The sequence below is a fragment of the Anas acuta genome, chromosome 5 (assembly GCF_963932015.1).
Source record: "Anas acuta chromosome 5, bAnaAcu1.1, whole genome shotgun sequence".
NCBI classification, from domain to species: Eukaryota; Metazoa; Chordata; class Aves; order Anseriformes; family Anatidae; genus Anas; species Anas acuta.
The window spans coordinates 62307804-62331061 of NC_088983.1; the positions used below are offsets into that span (position 1 = coordinate 62307804).

Here is a 23258-nt window from a genome sequence, read left to right on the forward strand (position 1 = left end):
GAGGAGTTGTCCTTAATAAAGCTTAGGATAAATGTGTTCAGGCAGAATATCTGCGAAGGCCACCTACAACAAATGAAGATTGATTGTTCTCTCTGAGAGTCCTGCAGCACTGGTGACATTGGCACAGCAAAGCCCAAGTAGTTCCCACACATCTAGTCCCAGGGGGAGGCAGAGAGAGGTTCCACAGGGAACTGCTACTATATTAGCTATGCCACCTAGAAGGAAACGGCTGGGAGGAATCTGAGTATATACAGCTCTTCAGTAATCATTTACAAATACAGCGTATGGCATGTTCAGATTTATTTTAAGCAGAAGGTGAAATGACAGCTCGAGGGAAGAAACTCTCAAAGTTTGCTGAGAAACATAAACCGTAGTTTGACAGATGCTATCATGATTGCAATTTTCAAAAGGGCAGAACCATGAGTGCCAAAGCCTGTTATGTTTTTAGGATGAGTAAGTATGGTACAGAGTGTACCACAGCCCAGGACCCAATCCAGCAGAAGGACAGGATAAGTAATCCTCCCTCCCAGAAGTACAAGCCCTGGTTCTAACTAAAGGGGATGCGCTTAAAGTCTAAGGAGGAGAGAGATCCAGCTAGCTCTGCAACGATGGAGTCTGTTGCAGCAGTACTTCAGCCTTAAACTATAATTTTGTTGTAGATATACAGTAATTATGATGTTTCCTCATATGCTAGGTACAGCCTTTAGACCTCTTGCTCATCACAGCCACAATGACAATTAGATACAGATATGCAAAACAAGGACCATACGCCCTTTATTACTCCTGAAAACATAATTTGGCCAAAAAAAAATATCTTATTATTCTTGCCTGTGCTTTAGAATAATGATCTCTCCAGTCCTGTGTGCAAATGAATAACTCAAGAGCATACTACATAAAAGCAACAGGTAGGCCGTATCACTGTAGAAGGTTGGTAACCTTCACAAAATTGTGAATCTGAGAGCTCATTCCTTCATATGACAACATAACAATTCAATGACTTGCAATTCAATATTTCTGCTAGACACTGACTACGTATCCCTACTTTATACCACTAGAAAACCAAAATTCTGTCCATTCGATAAAGCTGGATTTAATTTTTGACAGAGGCTGAAACATAAAACCTGAGGATATTTGACAAGTGTATGAAGTGTTTCATCATTGCTTCTCGACTTTTGTTTATCAATAATCAGCTTTAACTGTGAGGGACAGAAAACTACTCATCGGAACAACTCGAACAGGCGTCTCTGAAATCAAAGGCGCTCGGGGCATACGAGTGCCTTGCACTGTGGTGTAACGGCTGCACTAGCACTTGTCTGGGATGATCTGAATAACGCACTTGTGGTTTCCCCATTTGGGTGATGTTGTGATCCCAAGCTATTAATAGCATCTGTTCTGTATCACTTCACACATGAACGCGATCCCATATTCAGACAATTCAACTAGTTATCAGTCTGTAATACCAAATGTATGTTGTAAGCACATTTCACGGTTAAAACAGAGATGTTTATTTACAAAAGCAATCAAGCCTTTTACCTCTCCAAAATAAAGAAAATCGCTGGACTAATGGAAACTTTTATTTTTTGACAGATCTTGGCAAATACATCACTGATCAATTAATTCTGAGTGTTGCTACATTCTGGTTCACACCACTTTCTCTCTCTTTAATGAAAGAATCTCATCAGCCAGGGAATTACCTGCTCCACTAGGAATGCTGCACACAATGAAGGGTGCCAGAGTTCAGCAAAAACTGCAGAACGAAGCCAAGAAGTCCAACAATGATTATTCTCCAAAACACAGAATGCAGATTTCCTCCTGGTAGCAAGAGGTTTCTTTAGCCATTTTCTCTACCATATTTTCCAAGTGTAGTATTTTTGACTTCACATTCAGATTTCTCCATGTCCTCCAAGAACATGTGAGACGAAATGTTCTGAATACAGGCCATACAAGAATAAATGGATAGACACATATACGGATTTTTTTTTTTTGTCTGAAGACAAGTGTGGAAACATTTAAATAGGTGAAACAGAGATGATAAAAAATAGACATATTCCCTTGTTCTTAAATAAGAACCAATCTCCCATTTAAACTTAGCTTTATTCTAGTTATAAGCTATTCTAGTTTATTCTAGCAAAAGCAGTCAGATACCTTTAAACAGCATTCATGGAAAAGTTATTTCAAGTTTTCCTTATTGTGGTTTTCCTTCATTATTTCTAATCAGCCATTTCCAGAGCTGTCAGGATATTGTGACTTCACCCCAAACAGCTCATTAGAAAAGATATCTACAAACAAATATGGGTGGTACTGAAGCTGTTGAGTGTCCTCATTTCTTGCAGATATTCCAAGAAACCAGTAAAAACTGTACAGACCTGTGATTTCTGCACAAGAGCATGCACTTCTTAGTACCACTAGAAAAAAAAAAAAATCCATTTTTTTTTCCTTTCTCTTGCTGCCTTCTTAGCTTGTACAGCAAACAATAAGCATTTCTCCCTTTTTTTTTTTTAAAAAAAAAAAAAAACTCCTTTTCCCATCAAACTACAATAGACTCTCTCTTGCACACGTGCTTCAATTTTTTTCCCTTTTCTGACTTTTTTCACTTCAGCTGTTGGAAGAAACCTTCCTTTGCAGGTACAGAAGACATGGATTTCTTCTTCAACATGCATGTAGAAAGAGCCTTTGAAAGTTAGTTGCTTAGCATTTCCATTTATTTTCAGAAATAACTTTGAAGGTGTGTCTGCATTGCAAGAAGAATGTGTGTTCATTTTCAGGGTCTTCCTTACACCTTAAACATCTTATACTTTCAGTCATTTCCTAAGGTAAAGGTAGGCCTTTCATTGAAAATTTGCATAGCTTTCCTCAGTCCTGTGCTCTGTCTTCAGAGGCTGAGAGAGATCTGCTCCCACATGTGAAAGTTCAGAGCCAAAGACCATCATATCGTAATGTTGTGATCCCACCAGCCTGATCCAGAAATGTCATCGCATTTACAGGATTAAGTTAGAAATTGCAGATTTCATTCTGGCTTCCAAATTTGATTTGCGTGCTGCTTCCATACCTTCAGTAATCATTACCTTTCCGTCTCTACAATTCCCAAAAGGATCTCCCGCAATGTTGCATCATAAATATGTTGGATCAACAAGCTACACACAAAAACAGTATAAAATAACTTCTTTCTTTGGGTTAGGAAAGACAAGTTCTTCCACAATATTCCATGCATCAATTCCAAGAAAAAATAGTCATGAAAGACTTCGACATGGTACAAAACATGAGTCACGCACAGAAGTACCAAACAGTTTTGAGCAACCAGAACATGTTTGGGATATTTTCAGCAAGGTAAAAAGGGAGTTTTTGCCTGCCACAAATGCACAGGTGGTACCCAGAGCCAGCAAGAATCTACTGATAAAAATGAGTTCTCCTGTTTTGGCTGATTTTTTTCAATAGTTGGGGATTACCAGTGAGTGGAAGGGTCAGTAGTATGTGCTAAAATATTCTAGAGATATAGAAATTTATTATTTTTCTGCTTATGCACAAGCAAAGAGAGTATAAAAAAAATCATACCCCTTTCAAAACCACAATTTCAATAACAATTAGTGTTGCCATTTCCTTGCAAGTATTTTGAAGGATGCTTTTCAGGACTTCATCGGAATCCCTGACTCCTTTTTCAAATTCAAGTGCTACTAGCATCGCACTAGCAATTACTAGCTTATAAAAACATAAAATCATGAAGGTTGGAAAAGACCTCCAAGGTCATCTGGTCCAACCATCACCCAACTACCACTGTCACCCACTACACCACGTTATAGAACAGTTGCTGATCTGCCACCTGTGTACATACAGTACGGTGCATAGACATGTTACTGGGGGATGCACACTAGATTAGGCTATGGCTGTCTTCTAAGATTTACAAGCTATTTTGTCAACTTTTACTGTATTTTATTTTTTCACCTTAATTGCAAATTCTAATGACACGTTATACTCAATATTATGAAAACATGTTTTCTATTCCAAACATTTATTAAAAAAAAATAGTTCCTTATACCTTTCTCACTGGGTTGTAAGCTGATTGTTGCAATGTTGATTCAGGGGAGTGGCTGCTGACACTGGCTTCTTCATCTAATGACTGTGACAGGGAGGGAATATCACTTCTGTCAAGAGGAACTACAGGCTTCTGGACATCGAATTCAGGGGAACTCTCACAGACCTACAAATCAAAATTAAGAATTAGTGTTTTCAAAATCTCAGTTAAAAAAAAAAAAGTGGCAAATTCACATAAACACAACATACACAATATGAAAAGTCTGGAAGGACTCTAAAGCAAAGATGTTAAAAGTAAATCCAGCTAGAGAGATAAATGAAAAGAGAGATATTTATCTATCTCAAACATTCATGGAAAAAGATCAATAAAGCTACTGAAATGTACAGCTATCCCCAAAACCTGCTGTTTGCTCCTAAATCTAAGCCACTGAGAGTCATTCAGGGTGGGAACTCCACAGGACTTACAGAATGGGAAATTTCAACCACCTTTCCAAGGCAATTCTAACTGTTTTGAATGAGTCTTAAAGCCACTTTATTGTGCCACCTTATCTTCCTTACAGAGTTTGTATGCCCACCACCAAGCAATTGTTCCTTTTGCAAAGGCAGAAACTCTGGATTGGGATTCAGAAGACAGGTTTTATTCCTTCTTTGCTATAAAAGTAAAGACAGTTACTCAATTTTTCTGTCCTTCAGTTACCTACACACAAAGGGGGAATGATGATGCTTTTATTCTCCCACCTGCTGCTTGCCTTGTCTATTTACAGATTCAAATATTTGGGATCCAGGTTGTTTATGCAGCACTTCACAGGAAATTTTGGACAGATCTCTATGAGACATGAAATTTCTGCTGATTTCTAACATACACAAAAAGACAACAAAGTTCAATCTGCTTGAAATCTCAAAGGTGTTTGTTCCCCATTTCTGAGCTTACATTGACTAAAAGAAATAGGAAAGAACTTTCAGAGAACTTACTGGAGATTCGTCTTGGATTTGCTGCTGAACCGGGGCTGGCTGCCTCACTATGTAATTGATCTGACCAACTATGGTTTGTTGAACATGCTGAGCTGGCTTGGGTTGGTTCAGCTGGAAGCTGGACTGTCCTTGGGCCTGGAGAAGAAGCTCCAGATCCTTTTTCATTTCCTCCAGTTCAAACTGGTGGTGCATTATGTCCAGGCTCTGCTGGATGACTTGTTTGTGGGTGTTCTCATTCTGACCTGACAGTGGCGATGCTGGAGGCAGCTGCTGCTGCTGTGGTGGCTGCTGCAAGTGGTTAGACTTTATCTTCTGAAGATGGCCAAGCTGCACTTGCACAGTTGATGTTTGCAAAGCAGTCTGTGTGCGGAATGACTGTGGATGGCTTGTGTGAACTTGCTGAGCCTCATGTGATACAACAGCATAACCCAGAGGTGCAGTCTGCTGCAGCTGCTGGGGTGGTAAATGCTTTCCCATCTTCCCTGATGTATTCTCTGACTCTGGGCGTGACTGTTGCTCCAGCCTAGGCTGTGTTAACTTCAGAGGCGGGGGAACATCCCTTTGCTCTTTGTCACGCTGCTGCATGCTGTACTGCAGAGGAAACTGCTGCTGATGCAGTTCGGGATGTTGAAAATTTTGGTGGCGGTTTATGTTTTGGTGAGAAGGCTGAGCTTTGTTTGGATGAGGGACACTGAGGCAGTGTGAGCAACACATGGGCATAGGACACTGAACTGCAGGTGGAAACTGATGTGGCTGGCTATTCACAGGCTCCGGCTGTGATGCTGGGGAATAGTGTCCGTGATACAAGGATGTCTGTAATCCTTGTACATTTCCATAGAGTAGCACATCTGAATGAGAAATGTGTCCACCTTCCATAGTGAAAGCTCCTGGAAAAGAAAACAAAACAAAACAGTAAACTTGCTCACTCCTAAAATCTTCACAAATTTATGCAATAAAAATTGTAAATGACTGCCATTCGCTTTTCTTCAATTCAAATATAAAAGGGCTCATCTCCTATTCAAGCAGTCCTTCAATATACCTCCAACATAAATTTTTCAAGATTTTTCAGTGATTTAAAATAATACTAAACTCCCTCTAATGTCCATGGAACTCATGATTGAAATACCAGCAAATGCTTTGAAAAATTACCCTCAACTTACATTATTTTAACTGATGAATATTGGCTTATCCTTTCATTTTTTACTAAACTCTGAGCACATTTTCTCATCCACAAGCACAGGTACAAAAGACTGCTTTCAGGGTGAAAGTGAGCAAAATAAAAGAGATTGATGTTATATACGAGAGAATCATAAAAGCTATAAATAGAAATGACCTATGAACTAATCTTATCCACGCTTTTAGCCAAGAGAAGATTATTCCCTGCAATACCTTTGCTATTGTTTTACCCTAAAAGGGGTAAACTAAAAGGTTTTAAATAACTGAAAATGGGATGAGAACCAACCCTTTATAACATTGATCTACCTACCAAACTAAATTTACTGTAAAAACTCGCAGCAGTTGGAAAATTTATAGTTGCTGGGAAAGTATGTGCATTCGTTACATAAATAATATTGTCATTATTACACAGAAAAAGGCTTAAAGCCATCTTTGTGCCCATTAATTGTAAGCATCTTAAGCACTGTTCAGGTCCCAGGGCCACTGAGATACTAAAATAGTATCTGTTAGCATCGCACTCCGAGGAGCATAAGCATAGCTGAGACCAGCTGTCCCTGGGTAAGGCAGAGGAAACAGCACAAGGCTCACTGCAGGTAATCCACTTCACTCAGGATACTCCTAATGGGACTGCCATACTCACAGGGCTGTAGTTGCAGAGTTACTGCTTCCTGGGACAAAACTGCATTCAAATACATTAGGCAAAGCCAAGGTTGTTTAGTAGACAGTGATGCTATATTTTCAGTAATTTTAGTTAAAAGTTTATCCACTTAGCCTTGTACAGGGTTTTAATTAAACTAGTAGTTGTGTTCTTACATTGTGATTTTCTAAGATTATCAAAAAAGATATTTACAGATTACATTTATAGGCAATGTTTATAGGGTAATATTTATATATTATATAAATATTGTGTATTATTTATATAATATTATGGTTTATTATATTATATATAATGATATATATAAATTATACATATCATTACATATAATGATGTCTTTTAGTAGGGGAAAAGCATGAAGGTTTTCAGCCACAATAGCATTGCTTTAGGACTGTGACAGAAAGACCAAAACTAGAACTCAAATAAGAAGAGAGCACTTCAGGTACCGTATTGTCTATGTATGTCTTGCATACCTTTGGGCACTTGCGTAATAAAGAACACTAAATTTTTCGTACCAAAATTGGACAGCTGTTTAGTCCAGTAGGATGGATCCCAAGTAAATCTCATCTTCAGTGGAGGGCCTACATCTGTGTTACAATTTGTCTCTAACAAGCGCTGGATCTGAAATACAATCTGGTGACATATCAAAGGATTATGATTTTATTAACAGTTATAAGATTATAAGAAGTATTTTATTTGAGAATCATTAAATTCCTAAAACAGTTATCACATGTTCTGAGCAATTTCGCTTTATTGAGAAAGTATTTCTCTTACCAGTTCTTTACTGAAGAGAAATGGGATGCTGTTTTTACTGCACACTGCCCAACTGGTGAAGTTCTGCACATGTTCAACCTGTCTGCTTAAAACCACAACACCTTGCAGTTGCTGCTCCAATTTCTGCTTCCTTTCACTTGTGATTTTCTGTTAATAATGTAGAATAGGTAGGAGACAGTTGTCATCCTTCAGACACACATAATGCATACAATCATTGGAATTATGTTACACATAGGCACTCTTAGTTATAGTCTCTTTAAAGCACCAATCAGAGAGAGAAAGCAAATCCTGTTCAACAGATATATCCAAATCAAGACGAACAATGACTTCTTCAGGAATAAATTACAGCCTTCTCGCCTTGGTTTAGCAGAATAATGTAACACGGGAAAAGTGTAAACGTTTGATCAAATCTGAACCTGGACCTCTTTCTTGTCTATTACAACACACAAAGAGGAGACCTAAGGAAGAATGTCAGCAGAGGGCAAGCACACAGTGTTTGCAAGCACACAGAATGGTATTCCAGTCTCCAGCAATTCATGATTTAGGGACCACAAAGAGAGAGGCTATACCACCCTCCTCAGGGTATTTTTCTATCACATACTCTTCGACTGGACATACAAAAACTTAAGAGTCAAAACTGCAGGCTGTTTATACAGAAAGTAGACCAGAAGATCATTTTCAAAACATATTAAATGTGGTGCTAGAGATCTTTCACAAATGAAACATTAAAATCAAAAGCTGGCTTGTTTTGCAATTACTCAAAATGTGCACATACATTCTCTGCAACTGTATTAGAAAATGTGGATAACACGATAAGCAAACATTTTGCCACTTCATCATTAATCTTTGTCAACCATTGATTTCAAATAAAATCCTGCAATAAAAAGAATATTTGAAAACATAAGCAAAGGGACAATAACATTCACAATCTATATTCTTCCATTGGCACTGGGATTTAATTTTAATTTAGTTTAATTTCCCAGGGTATAAAAGAAACTAGCCTTACTTACTTCAAGTTGTTCAAGAAGGATGTTTGTTCGTTTATTGATTTCATTTATCAAAACCATCTTGGCCATTTTTATTTGATTTTCTACTTTTTTGTATAAGTGTTTTACTTCAAGCAACCTATGAGGAAGAGATACATATCCCTGGATGAGCCAACTGGTATGTCCTTTATTCAGTACTTGGTAGTTATTTGTTACCTAATGTTGACAAAGAACTCCAGTGAAAGCACCATTTGTAGCATTTCCTTTAAGTTCTCCCACACTTCAAATGTGATAATGCTGATTTGGGTCAGCACACCGTAAGACAGACATAATACTACTAAAGAGTGTCCAAAGGAAGGCTAAAAAGATGATGAAGGGTCTAGAGGGGAAGAAGTATGAGGAGCAGCTGAGATCCCTTGGTTTGTTCAGCCCATAGCAGAGCAGGCTGAGGGGAGGCCTCATGGCAGCCTTCAGCTCCCTCATGAGGGAGTGGAGGGGCAGGCGCTGAGCTCTGCTCTCTGGGGACAGCGACAGGACCCGAGGGGATGGCATGGAGCTGGGACAGGGGAGGGTCAGGCTGGGGGTTAGGGAAAGATTCTGCACCCAGAGAGTGGTCAGGCACCGGAATATTCATATTTCCTCCCCTCCAAGAAAAAAATATATAGCATCAGCTTTTTTCTCTAGTAAACTCTATTTAGGAAAGATAACACTCTTACTTGTCATTCATTTTCATGAGAAAAATACACAACAATTACCTGTCTTCAATCTGTTTAGCTGAAACCTGAATTCCATTTTTTTTCTCTTCCACTTTAGCTATGACATTTTTCAGGATAGCTCTCTGATTTTGCAAAGCTTCATCAAGATGTCTGAACCTGCAAAAGAAGGGGAAGTTTTCACACCACGTTCTTTTCTGCTGATAAGAAACTACTGAGAAGCTACATCATGACTTGTTTTTTTTCTTTTACAGGCTCAAATAAAGCATTGCTTACATTTGCTGCTATTATAAAAGTTAGAGGGGAACTGCTGGAACTAGTGTCACTACAGCAGCATTGCACCACTAAGCAAAACTGCCGGATTTCAGCTGCTGCTCTGTTAAGTTCCTTGGGTAGAGTTTGTTTCTCTCCAGCCAGACTCCACTAAGGACTTGGCCAGATGCGCATCTCCAAAGGACCCATTCTGCCTTATCTGTAACTCCTACATCTCATGGTGAGAGGAAAGGAGACACTGGTCTACTGGACTCTTTATTGGACACAGCTCATATGTGGCTTAAACATAGATCTTAGCTCTTTTTTTTTCCTGGTAGAATAGTTCAAGTACAAAGGCATATATATGTACTCAAGAAATAGAAGTCACTGTAAATATCTGGTGGATTACCAGAAAGCCTAGGTTTAAATATTTTAAAAATCTGTGCTTAAAAACATTCTTTGACATCCTGAAAATGAATTATTTACATTACAGAAGGTTTGCAGTTCATGCTGATTAAGGAGTGGGCAGTGCACAACTTGTTCAAAGGCAGCTTAGCTAGACCTGAGCTTCCAAACCGGTACACTGAATACTCAAATGGGGTTATCCTTTATTTGTCTGTGCCTACTGCTAACTACCCAACAGCTTTGCCTATAGTACATTTGCAGTAGGAACTGGGCCCTGTAACCCAGACAATTCATTTTTAACAGTCACAGGTACAGCCCTTCTCAAATTTCTCCTGCCTTCTTCCAAAAATAATTCCTGCGGATTGACTTTGGGTTCCTGTGTTTGAAAGCAGAAGCTATATGCCTGAAGCTGAAGAAATTGGTGTGTTCAAGTCAGTCAAGGGATCATGTCAGTCCGGACATGATCCCCTGCTTCTTTCCTACTGCAAATGCTGTGACAGCTATCCCAAACTTTATTGCTCTTCAAAGGGGCAGGCACATCTCACAAAAGGTCTGTCACAGTGTATAGGTAATTCCTTACATGGTTCACACACATCTGCTAACAAACAGCCAGCTAAGCTACAGTCATCATGTCTTGGATAAAGACCAACAGACGTAATTGGATTATGCTAAGTAGAGTTCAACTGGCAACTACTTTCTCATGATCGTACTCAAGAGATACACGCATACACCACATCTGGCAGATGATACAGTTGGGAAGGGACACACCGCTGAGCCCAGTGTACGATTCTGTAAGGGCAGTAACCCACATGGTACGCTGCTTGGGCATAAACAGCTGAACTGAGTTTGCTGAGGCTTTGAAGCTGGAACTGAGTTTGCAATTTCAGCTGACAAGAAACACAGATGGAACAGTCTTAAATCTATATTCACTATGTTTTTATATAGGATTATGAAAAAGACATTAAGCAATCAATATCTGGTACCTGTGTTCCTTATGCTCTGTCAGAAGGCAGCTGTGGCATGTAAGGATATCACAGGTCTCACAGAACAACTTGAGTGGCTCTTGAGCATGCATTGGACAAAATAAGGAAAATTCACTTGCCTTGTCTTCAGTTGCTGAGGAACATAAAACAGTGGTATCATTGATAAGAATTGACATTCAGAGTCAGTTGCCATCCTCTCACATAATTTGATTGAAAACCTTGGTGTTATCTCTAAAGACTCAGATCCTGGAACAATCTGATTATATGAAACAGTTTTTTGTTTGTTTGTTTAATTACCATTAACATTAATTATTAACATTAACATTAATTATTAAACATTAACATTAATTAATGTTTAATTAACATTACTAGCAGATAGGCATTTAGAAAGGGACAAGGAAAAAAAGTACATGATTGCATCCTCAAAGTTTCCTTGCTAAGACAATATCCTGTTACTTTTGACCAACACATGAGAAATTAAACAAAGCATTGATCTTTAGAAAACATTTATTTATACAAACTGCAAATGAAAACATTACTTTTTTTTTTTTTTTTGCTAATATAAAACAAGAAAAAAGGTTCAATTTCCCTACACCAAAGCCATTTTACTTATCTAAGTGTGAAAAAAAAAAAAAAGGAGGGGAAGGGGTCTTTTTTCCTAGGAACAGATAACTTGACCACAACTATCCAAATCAGTTTCTTGAGAAGAACTTCACCTGAAGCACAAGGAAACTGCAGTTGCCTTAAATTCTGAAACACCATTTGAGTCATCATTTTCTACAGCCTATATTTTCTTTATCTAGGGTGGATAAAAAAAATCTTTCTTGAATAATAAACAAAGTTTTAAATCTCTCTTACTCTAGCCAGTTGGTACCAACTATGGAAGTGTAACCTCATCAGAATAAAATATAAGCTTCTATTCCACAGTCAAAATAATACATTAGAAGCAGTAGGCCCCACCTGTGTTTATTCCTTGTTCTACCCTCCTTCTAAAGTTTTATAAAGTTGCAACACTCTTGTTTCAGACTACAAATTGCTTACTTCAGTTTAGGTTAGCATACTCCTCAGTATTTACATAAAGTAAATAATGAGCAGTAATAGAAGATGATGACCCTTCTCTGTGGATCATTACTATATAGGCATGAAACATTTTCCAGTGGGTTTCATTTGTGCTTGCTAACAGCAATACACTGATCACACTCAGGAAGCACGTTCTTCACTCACATGCCAGAAGGGCAAGGACAACTGGTCTTGCAGCCTACCAAACCATAACCCATCACTCCACAGCTGGAAAAGGTACATGGAACAGACTGTCTCTGTGAGAAACAAGTATCCAGAATTTCTCAAATAACATGGATTACTGATTGTGGCAAAGGCAAGTTCAGACACCTAATGTGATATAGAATCCCATAATCTCTCATTTACGTGTATATACACTTTAAAGTCCCACTCAGTCAGAACATGATGTCTCTAGCACAGAACCTGTGTGCGCTCCATTCTCAACTGAATAACTCATATGAGAACAAGCCTAGACTTTCAAAGCATATCTTCAGTACCTGTGCAGCCCTTCAGGGATACAGACAGGAAGCGGTCTCCAGTTTCATTGCCATGTCTGTGTTCCTCTGTACATGTGCTGCACAACCACTTATTGCAGCTTGTGCAGAGACTGTGAGCAGGTTTCTTCTCTTTACACATGGAGCAGCTCTAAGAAGAAAAAGCACAATTACATACATGGGTAACAAATTAGACTGTACAAACCAACAAACTGTGATTCAGGTCAGTAAGCTTAGTATTTTGCTTTGTTGGATTAGAGCAATTCAAGCGATTTTAGGAGCTCAGTTATTGTTGTAAAAGGTCCCAGAGTAAAATTACAATTTGAAGCTCTTAAAACATACTGTCTTTCTGCGCTCTAGCACAATAGTTATTTGTAGGTATGAAAACCTACAAAATCTATAGGCTATGGTATACACAATACAGGAACACCTGCATACTCCTAATAAAAAAACTTATTTCCTATACTCTAAAGAGATGACCAAAACCAAGCTCAATTCATATATTGATATCAACTGTAATGAACTGGAAACATAAGACAGACATGGGAACATCAAATAAACTGGAATTTGTAGATATCATCTCTATCGATTCAACAATTTAGGAAATGTCATTTCTTATTGACTATGTTGTCTGGAACCATCGCTAAAAGTGAAATGAATAAAGCGCCATGTAAGTGAAGAGAGTGATTTGACTCCTTTGTTATCCAGAATGACCTCAGGAGTTATTTCAAGGTGACTATAATGATACTTCTCTTAAAAAGGATTTGCATGAGGCATAAAATACCTTGTTGAAATCTCCTAACGCCAATGTTTCTAACATACTGTAGCCACAAATAGGTACTAATGGGCAGAGTGAAAATAATTATATAATTTTACCATATTCAAACCATAAAAGCTTTGCCACCAGTTTATCAAACTCAAACATTTCCTACACAGTTACAAAATATTTACTGTAGTTATGCATAGTTCTTGAATATTACTGCTGTTGTTATAGCTACTCAAGCAGCTAATAATAGATGGCAAAGTGACTTCCCTATGGTGTGCTTCCTTTCTGTTGTGCATCAGCTTATCTTCAATATGGTTTTGTTACAATTGCATCCCCACTACTCTGATGGGAAACACAAAGAGAAGTATTTGGAAGTATTCAGCATGTAGGCCCTGATGCAAGTCCTGGTGAATTTAAAAGTCAGGTTTCTCTTTGCTGAGTCCCAGATCATGATCTTAGGTATCCTGAGGGAAGAACAATTACAGTTCTTTCTTTGATGGGCTTCTTAGTGTTAAATCACAGCTTTAACACTAAGTGGAACAGCCATATCCAAGCTCACTTCTGAGACTCATGTTTGGCTCAAAGGTTTTACTTCAGCACAAGAACAAAAAAATTTTTATTCCTGTTCATTTAAGTTTTACCATTCTCTTCAGTGGGCCTGGAATTTCCAAATTGATCTCTTATCAGCTCACTGTTAAGAGTTTCTAAGTATTTCCCATCTCTTTCAAAGAGATTTCTCTCTGACTGTAGGACAACAAAAGCAAACTTTTAAATGTGTTAGGTTGTCTAGGCAGGAAAGTATTCATGTAAGCCATGACACAGTTTTAGCCATTTGCTTCTCAACAACATTTTTCAAAATGTATATGTAACACTTTAAACCAAAAAGCCTAATATAACTTATATAACCAAAATGCAAAAGTATTCTGGGAAGCAAAGCCTGTTACAAAAGAAGTGGCTAAGTTAAAATGCACTTACAAACCACCTGCATGGGAAACAAGTCACAAGTTCAGAGGGGCTCTGCCTTCTTGGCAATAACCAAAACTGCCTAATCACAGATTTACGTGCAACCGTTCAGCTGTCAGACAGCCTGACTAGAGCTTATGTTAGCATTATTTTTTAGTTGCAGAGCACGGAGTTCTCCCAGAGTTAGGTTATTTGTGATGTAAAAACAGCCTTTTGAGCAAGAGATTTTGAAGTGAATGTTTTTGCAATTTCTGCGGTTTGTATATAGTACTTTCTATTGTTTATGCTTCACTATTTCACACATTGAAAAACATCTGGTTTCCAAACACTTTGTTATGAGTCTTGACAGATTCCCATTTGAAAACATTAGGTGAATTAACAAAACGATGGCTGTTCGGCTGTGCTTCAGTTGGATGAGTTGGTGCTTCTCTGATATCATTCATAGCTTTGTTTTTGAGGGAAGGGTGGTTAAAAGGCAGTAAGCAAGGCTTACTCTTACATGACTGTCAATAAAAAGGAAGCAAGCCCAAAACTATTAGGAGGGTTCTTGAGTCCCTCTAGAGTACTCCTGTGCTCCAGTGAGAATTCTGCTTTACTGAACTCCTCACAGGACTCCTGCAAGGTTACACAAAAGAAAAAGTTTCTTTTAAAGAAGGTCTAAAAAAAATAATATAGTGCTTTTGAAGATATTAGATATCCTCATTTGATTTTGTTTCTACACCAACTGTCATTGAAAGGTAAATGAAGTGAGTCATGATAATTAAGAAATCCCAACACATATATAACAATGGCAGTTCAGAGGACTGGAAAGATACAGTTTCCATCCTACATTATAGCAGAAGTGTTCCCCTCTACCCAGTGGTTCTGAAACTGAATACCTAATGCAGCTATCCAGTTTCTTTCAGAATCAACAAAAGCACACAAGAGACAGACGTCCAGGATCTGGTTCAAAAGGTGAAGTCCAACATCCCTGCCTCTTGGGTACCAGTCCTTTGCTTTGGAGCACACTTTGGCTAAAGCAGTCAGCAGATTACAGATTAGTTTTGACAAGTTTCCTACCACATTCTGAAATTTCTCTTACTCATGCAAACAATATAATACTGTACTGCAATAGATGGATCAGAGATACACACCTTCCTCTGCCTTTCTCCTGGCACCACAAAGAAGCAGCAAGTAAAGTATTGTGAGAATAGACTTGCTTGTCATCTGGGTATTTTACACAAGTAAAACCCATCTGTGTACAGTGTCAATACCTGGCCAAGATAGTAATCTTATGCTTCACAATCATCTTTTGCATCCATTCCCCAGTGAGAAACTAAAATGTGATGTAACCTTTTTTTTTTTTTTTAAATGATTAAAACAGACGATCAGAAAATGATAATCCCGCATAGGATCTAAAGGGTAATCTTGGTGTAACCACTAAACCAATAGTCTTTGTTTCTGTTTACTTTGTGTAGAGAGCAGAAACAGAATAATGAGAATTCCAAGAGATCCATTATCTTCTAGATAATGTATAAACAATATAGAAACAATAGTTATAATATATAAGCAGTCAAAATCGTTCTTCAAATAAAGTTAGAAGAGTAATATGAAGGCAGTATGTCCATCCCTCGCAGTGATGCAATTAAAGTGCTGCAAAAGCAAAATGTAAGAGAGTCTGTTGTTGTAAACAATTTGTTCTGCTCATCAAACAATGTCAGTCTGGTGGTGTTTTAACGACTCACAAAGCACCCTACTTAGTGGCTTTCACTTACCTTTGCCATAGCTGACTTATCAGTGTGAAAGTCCTTGAGAAAGAAATTTTCAACTACATCTCTTGCAAAGCAGGTCTGTTTACACACAGGGCAGGAAAGGATACCTGCACTTAAAATAAATAAATAAATTAAAAAACGCACAGCAGCCATGTGAACCAGGAAATGATATAAACCACACTTAAGTATTGCTGTTTTTTTTAAAAAAAACATCAAACCAACACTTAGTTCCAGGAAATTAGAGGCATTCTTCAAGCCTTAAGTTACTTGTGGCTAGATCTAATTCAATACAAACGGAAGAAAAACAAAGCAACAAAATCCCTAGAAATATACTATGGTTCAGGTGACTTATCTCAGTATTTATCAAGGATATCCACATGTCCAAATTCCCACGAATTCATCAGGGCTTGAAGCTTTGATAAAAGCTGAGGTGCACCTTAAGCTTTATACTTTTGTTACAGAGTCTTGCTATTTGTGCTTTCTGATACTAGCTACAGTTCTTCTATATCAGCTTTGCATTACCAGAGGTATACCAAAGCATAAAATGCACATTGCCTAATATTAGTTTTCCAGCACAGCATGCTTTCCAATTGAAGTCATAGAGAGGAGTAAAAAGATGTTAACAGAAGTAAAAAGTCAATGTAAAAGCTCAAAGTCACCTAAGTAAAAGTCAGAATTGCAAAACATCCACTACAACAAGCCCACAAGTGACACAAAGCGATCAGACTGTGTTCCACTGACACCCCTGAAGCAAAGCAAAGCGAGCAGCATAAGCAGCAAAATCTGGCTCCACCTTCATTAGGTACGGTGTGGCTGGGCTGAGAACTAACAGCACCGTTCCAGAAGTTGTCCATAACTGTATAACTGCATTTCTGCGTCTCTGCTATTGCATTCCTAGACTTCTGGGGCTAGAATTCACTCTGCTAGACGATCTAGTGGTTTTTTTGAAAAGGGATGTCTGTCTCTGACCACATTGCTGTAAACTAGTGTAGATGTGAATCCAAACCCTTAGAGGTGGTGGTGTCAGTCTATTTTTACCTTATCTTATCGAGTGTTTTTTATATCTCTTTCCATTTTGTTGAGAACAGAATTTTAACGCTACTCTCACCTTGTCAAGCGATCCATTCATGATAACTAATAGAAATATTTTCCATGACTAAATGATGCAAACTCACTTACTTAAAGAAAGTTTTTAAAAAGCAAGATCAATTACAACTTTTTCCTGAACTGACACCGTTCAATATGCTCTCGCCTTAACTAAAATTATTTTGAAATAAGGAAGGTGACTTGGAGATAAAACAAATCTTAAATCACATTAGATGGTTATCAGAGACACTCACGTTTTCCAGCTTGGTGTTACCTGCCTTTGCAACACAGCTCCTACAGTCCCTGCCCAGAAGCGCAGTTCTAACCCTGGTGCCTACCAGTTTCAGATCTGGGCTACTTTTATTTTTAAAAAATTGTGGAGACACATAAAGCCCTTCCTGCATTACCACTTCTGACAAAAGCACTATATAGTCAGATGCCTCAATAAGTTCATTTTCTTTCATAAATGCTTTGGGGAAAAAAAAAAGAAAAAAAAAAAAAAACTTTGCATTGTTGCATCTCCTTCGAAAGAAGACATCTTAGATAGAATTGCTTCCACCAGGTGTGCGGAGAAGCAGGTGGTACCCACAGGTGGCTGTGCTACTCAGCTACAAGCCTCCCCTGGGGAAAAGGGCAACGCAAGCAGCTGCCAGGGCTTTGCTCATCTCCTGGGTGTGTAACTTGAGTCCTGTTTAAGGGTGTTCTGGTGCCAGAGTTACAAAGAGGCTAAAAAATTCATTTGATAAAGATGGCCGTGACCGCAAAAAGCTGTAGAAGTGTCTAACTTCCTTCCCTTTGAATCCTTAATATTAGGAATGCAGCTAAGAGGGTATCTTACTTACCTACAATACTTGTAGCTACTCACCTTCATCTGTTACACCCTAGGACAATGAGATGCTTTTATAGTAGTCGCACTGTAACCTCCCTCTGCTTCCCCGAATTACGGTTCTGTGTCTTTTATACATTCCATTAACAGCTCGGTTCTCTAGAGAAATGTAACCACGGCAGTACTTAAGACGAGATGTGTTACACAGACAGAGCCCTCCTACTCCTTGCAAACGGTGCGTGCTACAAGCGTCAGTGAATTGCAGTGCTAATTCCTACAAGGTGAAACCGTTTTCAAGTTTCTGTGTGATCACCTTGCAAAGCAACTCCGGTTTAATAGCAGCAGCAGAAATACATGGATATATTTTGATTGATAATCTAGGTAGCAAAAATCCTACTTTACAGGCAGCCTCTCGAGTAAGTCTCATAGGACATGCTCTAATTCTTGGTGCAGCGATAGGAAACCATCTCCTGACTTTACAGGGAATTGCCTCTAGCCCTTTGAGACCTTTAACCGGTGTCTTACTCCCCTAACAGCACTGTCCAAGCAGTGCCAGGCCTTGATCTGGCTAGAGGAAATTAGCAACAGGTTAGTCTATCAAGTAAGAAATGCATGGCTGTCACAGTGACTCCTTCACTTCGCCATAGGAGGAACAACTTCCTTGATTCCTCCACGTAAGGTTAAAAAAGTTAATATTGAAGTTACATATTTTATTACATTCCGAGACTATCCAGTTAGTGCAGAATGTTAAATCAAATTATAGCAGCTGAATGATATTTAATGTAATGCTCACAGCCTTAGGCTAGTTCGCTTGAACTTTAAATTGTACTAATCTGTTTCAAACCAGTGAAGTATGAAATACATTGTATAAAGAATACATTCATTTAAGAACAGACAATACTATCTCTTTAATTTTTTTTTTAAAGAAAACTTCAATACCTTTCACCTTAAGAAAACATATTTTCATGCACAGATTTCAGCTGTGCACAGAATCCTCCTGAAACATACCAAGAAGCCTGGTGGTATTAGGAAGTTTAGGACAGTCACCATTTTGAGGGTACAAGACGCTACTGCTGAGTAATATCTGGGGATATCTAAAAGCAACGCTCAGGATGCCAGGTTACCATTTCTCCCCCATGTTTTAGATCGTAGCTTTGCTACTGAAATCAGTGCTGTTACAAAAATATCCATGGAGCAAGTCCCACACATAGGTCAGAACATCACGTTAGAAACCCTACCGCAGACCATCAAATGAAGTACAGCTCTGGTTGTGTAAATGCCAAGGGCGTCTCAAATACCCAAGTAACTTTGAATTACAGGGCTATCGCCTCTGAAACTCCCTTGAAAACACACAAAGCATGTATAGCTCTCAGCTTAAAGGAATAAAATTAAAAAAAATAAATCAGAACAAACATTGTAAGTTAACAGGAAAAATAATGGGGACACCATGGCAGTACTGTATTGGAAACAGTTTCCTACTCGTACAAGCACTAATCAGCAAGCACCTTTTCACCTGTCCTAATACTGAATTGTATATTTTTTAAGACTCCATTACAAGCACAAAAGACATTTGCATCTTGCGAGGAGAGGGATTTCTTGAATGTGGTAGCTTTGGAGATCACACTTGTTCAGCTAATTGGACTTCTCATTTCCTTCCTTTTCCATTTAATCAAAATCTGTGCTCCCTGGAAATGCCCAACCTTTTTCGATACAAATTTCCTGCAAAATCTAATGATAGTTTGGCACAATAAATACACCACAGAATGGTTTGTGAAGCAGTTGTCCTGAAATGAAGTAAATGTTACACAGACACAAATAGCCACAAGCAGCAGCTACTTCAACAACACAAAGAGAGCATGCTGCTGTGTTTGTGCTCAAGGTAAGGCACAATTTCCTAGAAACCCCTTACCTGTCCTCTGGATAAAGTGTCACTTAGCTGCCCACAAAGTCACTTCTGTCAGGAAGCAGAGGGTTATTAAGCAGAACCGCACACACAACGTGCTCCCTGGAATCAGGCTTTGCCGTACTGCAGACAAAAGTGGCTGCACCTTCCACAGGGTACGCGGGGCTGCTCCCCCTCTTCAGCAAAAAATGCCAACAAATCAGCAGGTCAAAGAGATGTACTGGCCTCCTATGAAGTGCATTGTATTTTTCTCTCGCCTTCCTTCTTGCTTTCACCTTTCTGAGGTTCATTCAGGCCTCTCTTAACTTGCCTTGGTTGTATTTTTCCTGAAGTGGAGAAATAAAAATCCCACAGAGAGGATAAATAGCAGCATCCTACTTCCCTTCTTGCCTGGGTCTTCTCTCAGTCATCAGAATAACCTGGAGCAAGCGTGCAGAAGGGAGGAGTAGAGCTTTTCCAGGCTCAGGCAGCAGCATGTCTTACACCATTCACTCCCTTAACACACTTTGCAGACCATTCCCTAAGCATTTTTCTTGCCTTACTTCCTCACTGCTACCTCTAAACAACTGTGCTAACTTGTTTTAAGAACCTGTACTTTGCAGACAGCTCATTTAAATATATCATTATTACAGCACCGTGGGTGAAGGGGAGAATAGTCAGAAGCCCCAGAGACTTGCTGTTTGTACGTATGAGAATGATGCAATTTCTGGATCTAAATAGTAATCCAACACAGAATTACAGCATTCAAACAACAGAGTTGACATATTAAGAGATCAGGAGCCAAATTCAGCTATGATGCAATCAGGATGCCCAAATGAGGTCCATTATTGTTATCAAAATCTCTAGATATACAAAAAAAAAAAACTAAGAGCTGTTGACATAAAATATGTAGAGTTTGTATGTAAACAATATTGGAGGAAGGAGACAGAAATGTTTGCATAAATAATTTTTTTTTTATAAGTTCATTAATTTCTGCTGTTTATCCATTGAAACGATCGTTTAAGACATCAGACTTCATTGCTAAAGGGATGGGCACAAATTTAGAAAGGCCAGCAAGGATCTTAATGTTAGATTTGAGCTCCGTTTCAGTGTGATATGCAGGATAAAACCCTATTGTAGAATGATATGCAGGATAAACCACAGATAAGCTGTTCTCTACGAATTTGAGTTATCGGGTAGTATTGAGCAAGCACTGAAGACCACTTTGTGCTGAACAGACTCCCAGGAAGTTTCATCACATGAGGTATGTGGAGGAGTAGTCTTACACATACATCCTTCCAGGGCTGCACTATTCCTTTCACAGCAGACTACTGCACCTGAACACCACCACAAAAAACACCAGCCCTAGAGAATAACATGCTTAGAGAAGCGTGTATGTTAGGTATGCGTGTGTTCAGTTTATATACATACACACATTGGAGCCCTGAACAGCTTCAACAGCAGACTCGTACCTTGCTGAAGTGGTCTGCAGCCCTTCATAAGGCAAGTGTTCCTTTCCACTCCTGCACTCCCAACAGCAATAGTGAATAGAGAGCAGGCTGGGGAAAACAGAAATTCGAAGGCAGTGGATCCAGCAGTCAGACACAGACACTCGGTCTGGACATTCCAGCACCATATCCAAAATCAGCTTTTGGGAAAACATTAGGGTTCTGCCACCAAAGCCCACTCAAGCCCTACCGTATTGCAGGTCACATTTCTCACATACCACAGCAGTTCCTTTTCTGTTAGTGAAAGCTTCGGCACTGCACTGAACCCAAGGAATAGTAAGTGGACATCACGGCAGCGACCCCTGCACGGAGTGTTCCAGTGTAAAAGCACAAAGATGTAAATTTGCTGAGTGCCCTCAAGTTTTTAATCCACCTGTATTTCAGCAATCTAATTTGTAAGTGAAAGAGACGTAGATAATTTGCAGCAATCATCCCTGAAAGTGCAAACTAACCTCTGCACCACGTATAGAAACCGAGTACAAAGACCTTTTGAACATCAAAAGCCTCACCTCACAGTTTTCTTTCAAGGTCTTATAGTCTGGTCAGGTCTAAACAGAAAGAACCCTCAAGCTGGTTGTCTGGGAAATAAATCAATGCAGATAATTAACAGGCTATTATTATCCTGAGAATTGATTAGCATAAAGAAACAAACATTGGAGCTATCATACACACCACATTTATACTTGCTGTCCACATGTTGCACCTATTCCTCTGTTCTTTTTCCTCCAACAACCATCAGAATAATTATTCTCAGAGAGCATTAGCTACAGCTCAAACTGCAGACATAATTTACACTTCCTTAGAGACCCAATTACAGGTTATAGGAAACAGTTCTGAATACAACCTCCGACTTCACATCTTCATATTTAGCTATTCCCCCATTGTTTCACTTGCCTTTTGGATCTGGCATCTGAACAACAGTGTGAGAAGGGCTGAGTAACCTTAAATCCATTTTAGGATGACTAAATAAATACATTATGAACAGTTTCCATCCTTGGAATAACCTTTTTACTTCCCGTTTTAGAAACGAAACACATATTTTGTGTTAAGTGGATCTAATGAAAGCAAATTGGTGTTCTCCTTCAGAATTAATAGGAATGATGCATTGCATCACTTCCCATATATGATTGCATCAAAACAAGCTTATTTAGGGCCTCTAGATATGACTGTTGTAACACCAGGAAGGACAAATTGTACTCCACTCTAAGCTTCAATACAATTTAAAGAACTCTACAGAAGTGTAGTTTTCTTGGTACAAGACAAGGCATTGTGTGCTGGCACCTGGAGGCTCCTCTTTATGCTAGTACACCATGCCCTTAATGCCAAAGCCTAGAGCCACGGGAGTCCAAGCTCAACCTTCTTGAAACAAACCCCTTGAAGGGAACTTTGAAGACAGTAAATGCAAGCGTGACCAATGCTTGGCAGAGTTTTGGGTGTCCTTTGCTAACGAGCCATTCACAATTGGGAATCCACAGTTATACATAGCATCTATCTTGTAAGATAAACTATACATTTTTAGCTGGAAATGACAGAATGCAGTACATGGATGCTTGTCAACAGTCACATTTGTTCTCTTTAATAGTCTGGGTTCAGTTTGTCTTACCAGTTCAGTTTGCATTTCTCTCATGTCACATTTCTTGGCATTTAAGTGGGGATCTCGGACCCTTCGCTGTGCACAGAAAGCTAACAAGAAGCAAGGGTGGATGGTTTTTGACTTATGCATGGAATGTGAAAAGAAATTATGCAGCCATTTTCTACGACTTTTATTATCCAAGCTAGAGAAGCACAAAAGGGCAAAGCATGTTTTTAAAATAGTACTTCAGGAAAAAAAATAGCCCAACGTACAAATTCAATACAAAAACATAATACAATTAAATCCACCACTTCCCAAAGCAATTTATAAAGCTGGGCAACTGCTAACTTCATTTTACAACTGTGAAGCACAACGTACGGGTCAGATATACCTAATTCAGTCACA

The 23258-nt window shown here is 38.8% G+C and overlaps 1 protein-coding gene across 8 annotated transcripts in view; it reads right to left on the minus strand.

Annotated features, from left to right (window-relative positions):
• Window positions 1-23258, minus strand: part of TRIM66 (tripartite motif containing 66) — a 47102-nt gene that overhangs the window by 16351 nt on the left and 7493 nt on the right. For 4 of the 8 annotated variants that reach the window (XM_068685248.1, XM_068685249.1, XM_068685250.1 and 1 more), the window contains 9 exons: window positions 15982-16085; window positions 12502-12649; window positions 10946-11078; window positions 9348-9464; window positions 8617-8731; window positions 7607-7753; window positions 7348-7465; window positions 5002-5888; window positions 4034-4195 (listed from right to left, as the gene is read on the minus strand). In XM_068685248.1, coding sequence (XP_068541349.1) covers window positions 4034-4195; window positions 5002-5888; window positions 7348-7465; window positions 7607-7753; window positions 8617-8731; window positions 9348-9464; window positions 10946-11078; window positions 12502-12649; window positions 15982-16085 — 1931 coding nt within the window. Of the gene's footprint in view, window positions 1-4033; window positions 4196-5001; window positions 5889-7347; window positions 7466-7606; window positions 7754-8616; window positions 8732-9347; window positions 9465-10945; window positions 11079-12501; window positions 12650-15981; window positions 16091-19799; window positions 20463-23258 lie in introns of those variants that run through there. The other 4 variants (XM_068685253.1, XM_068685251.1, XM_068685252.1 and 1 more) reach the window with 4 other exon arrangements.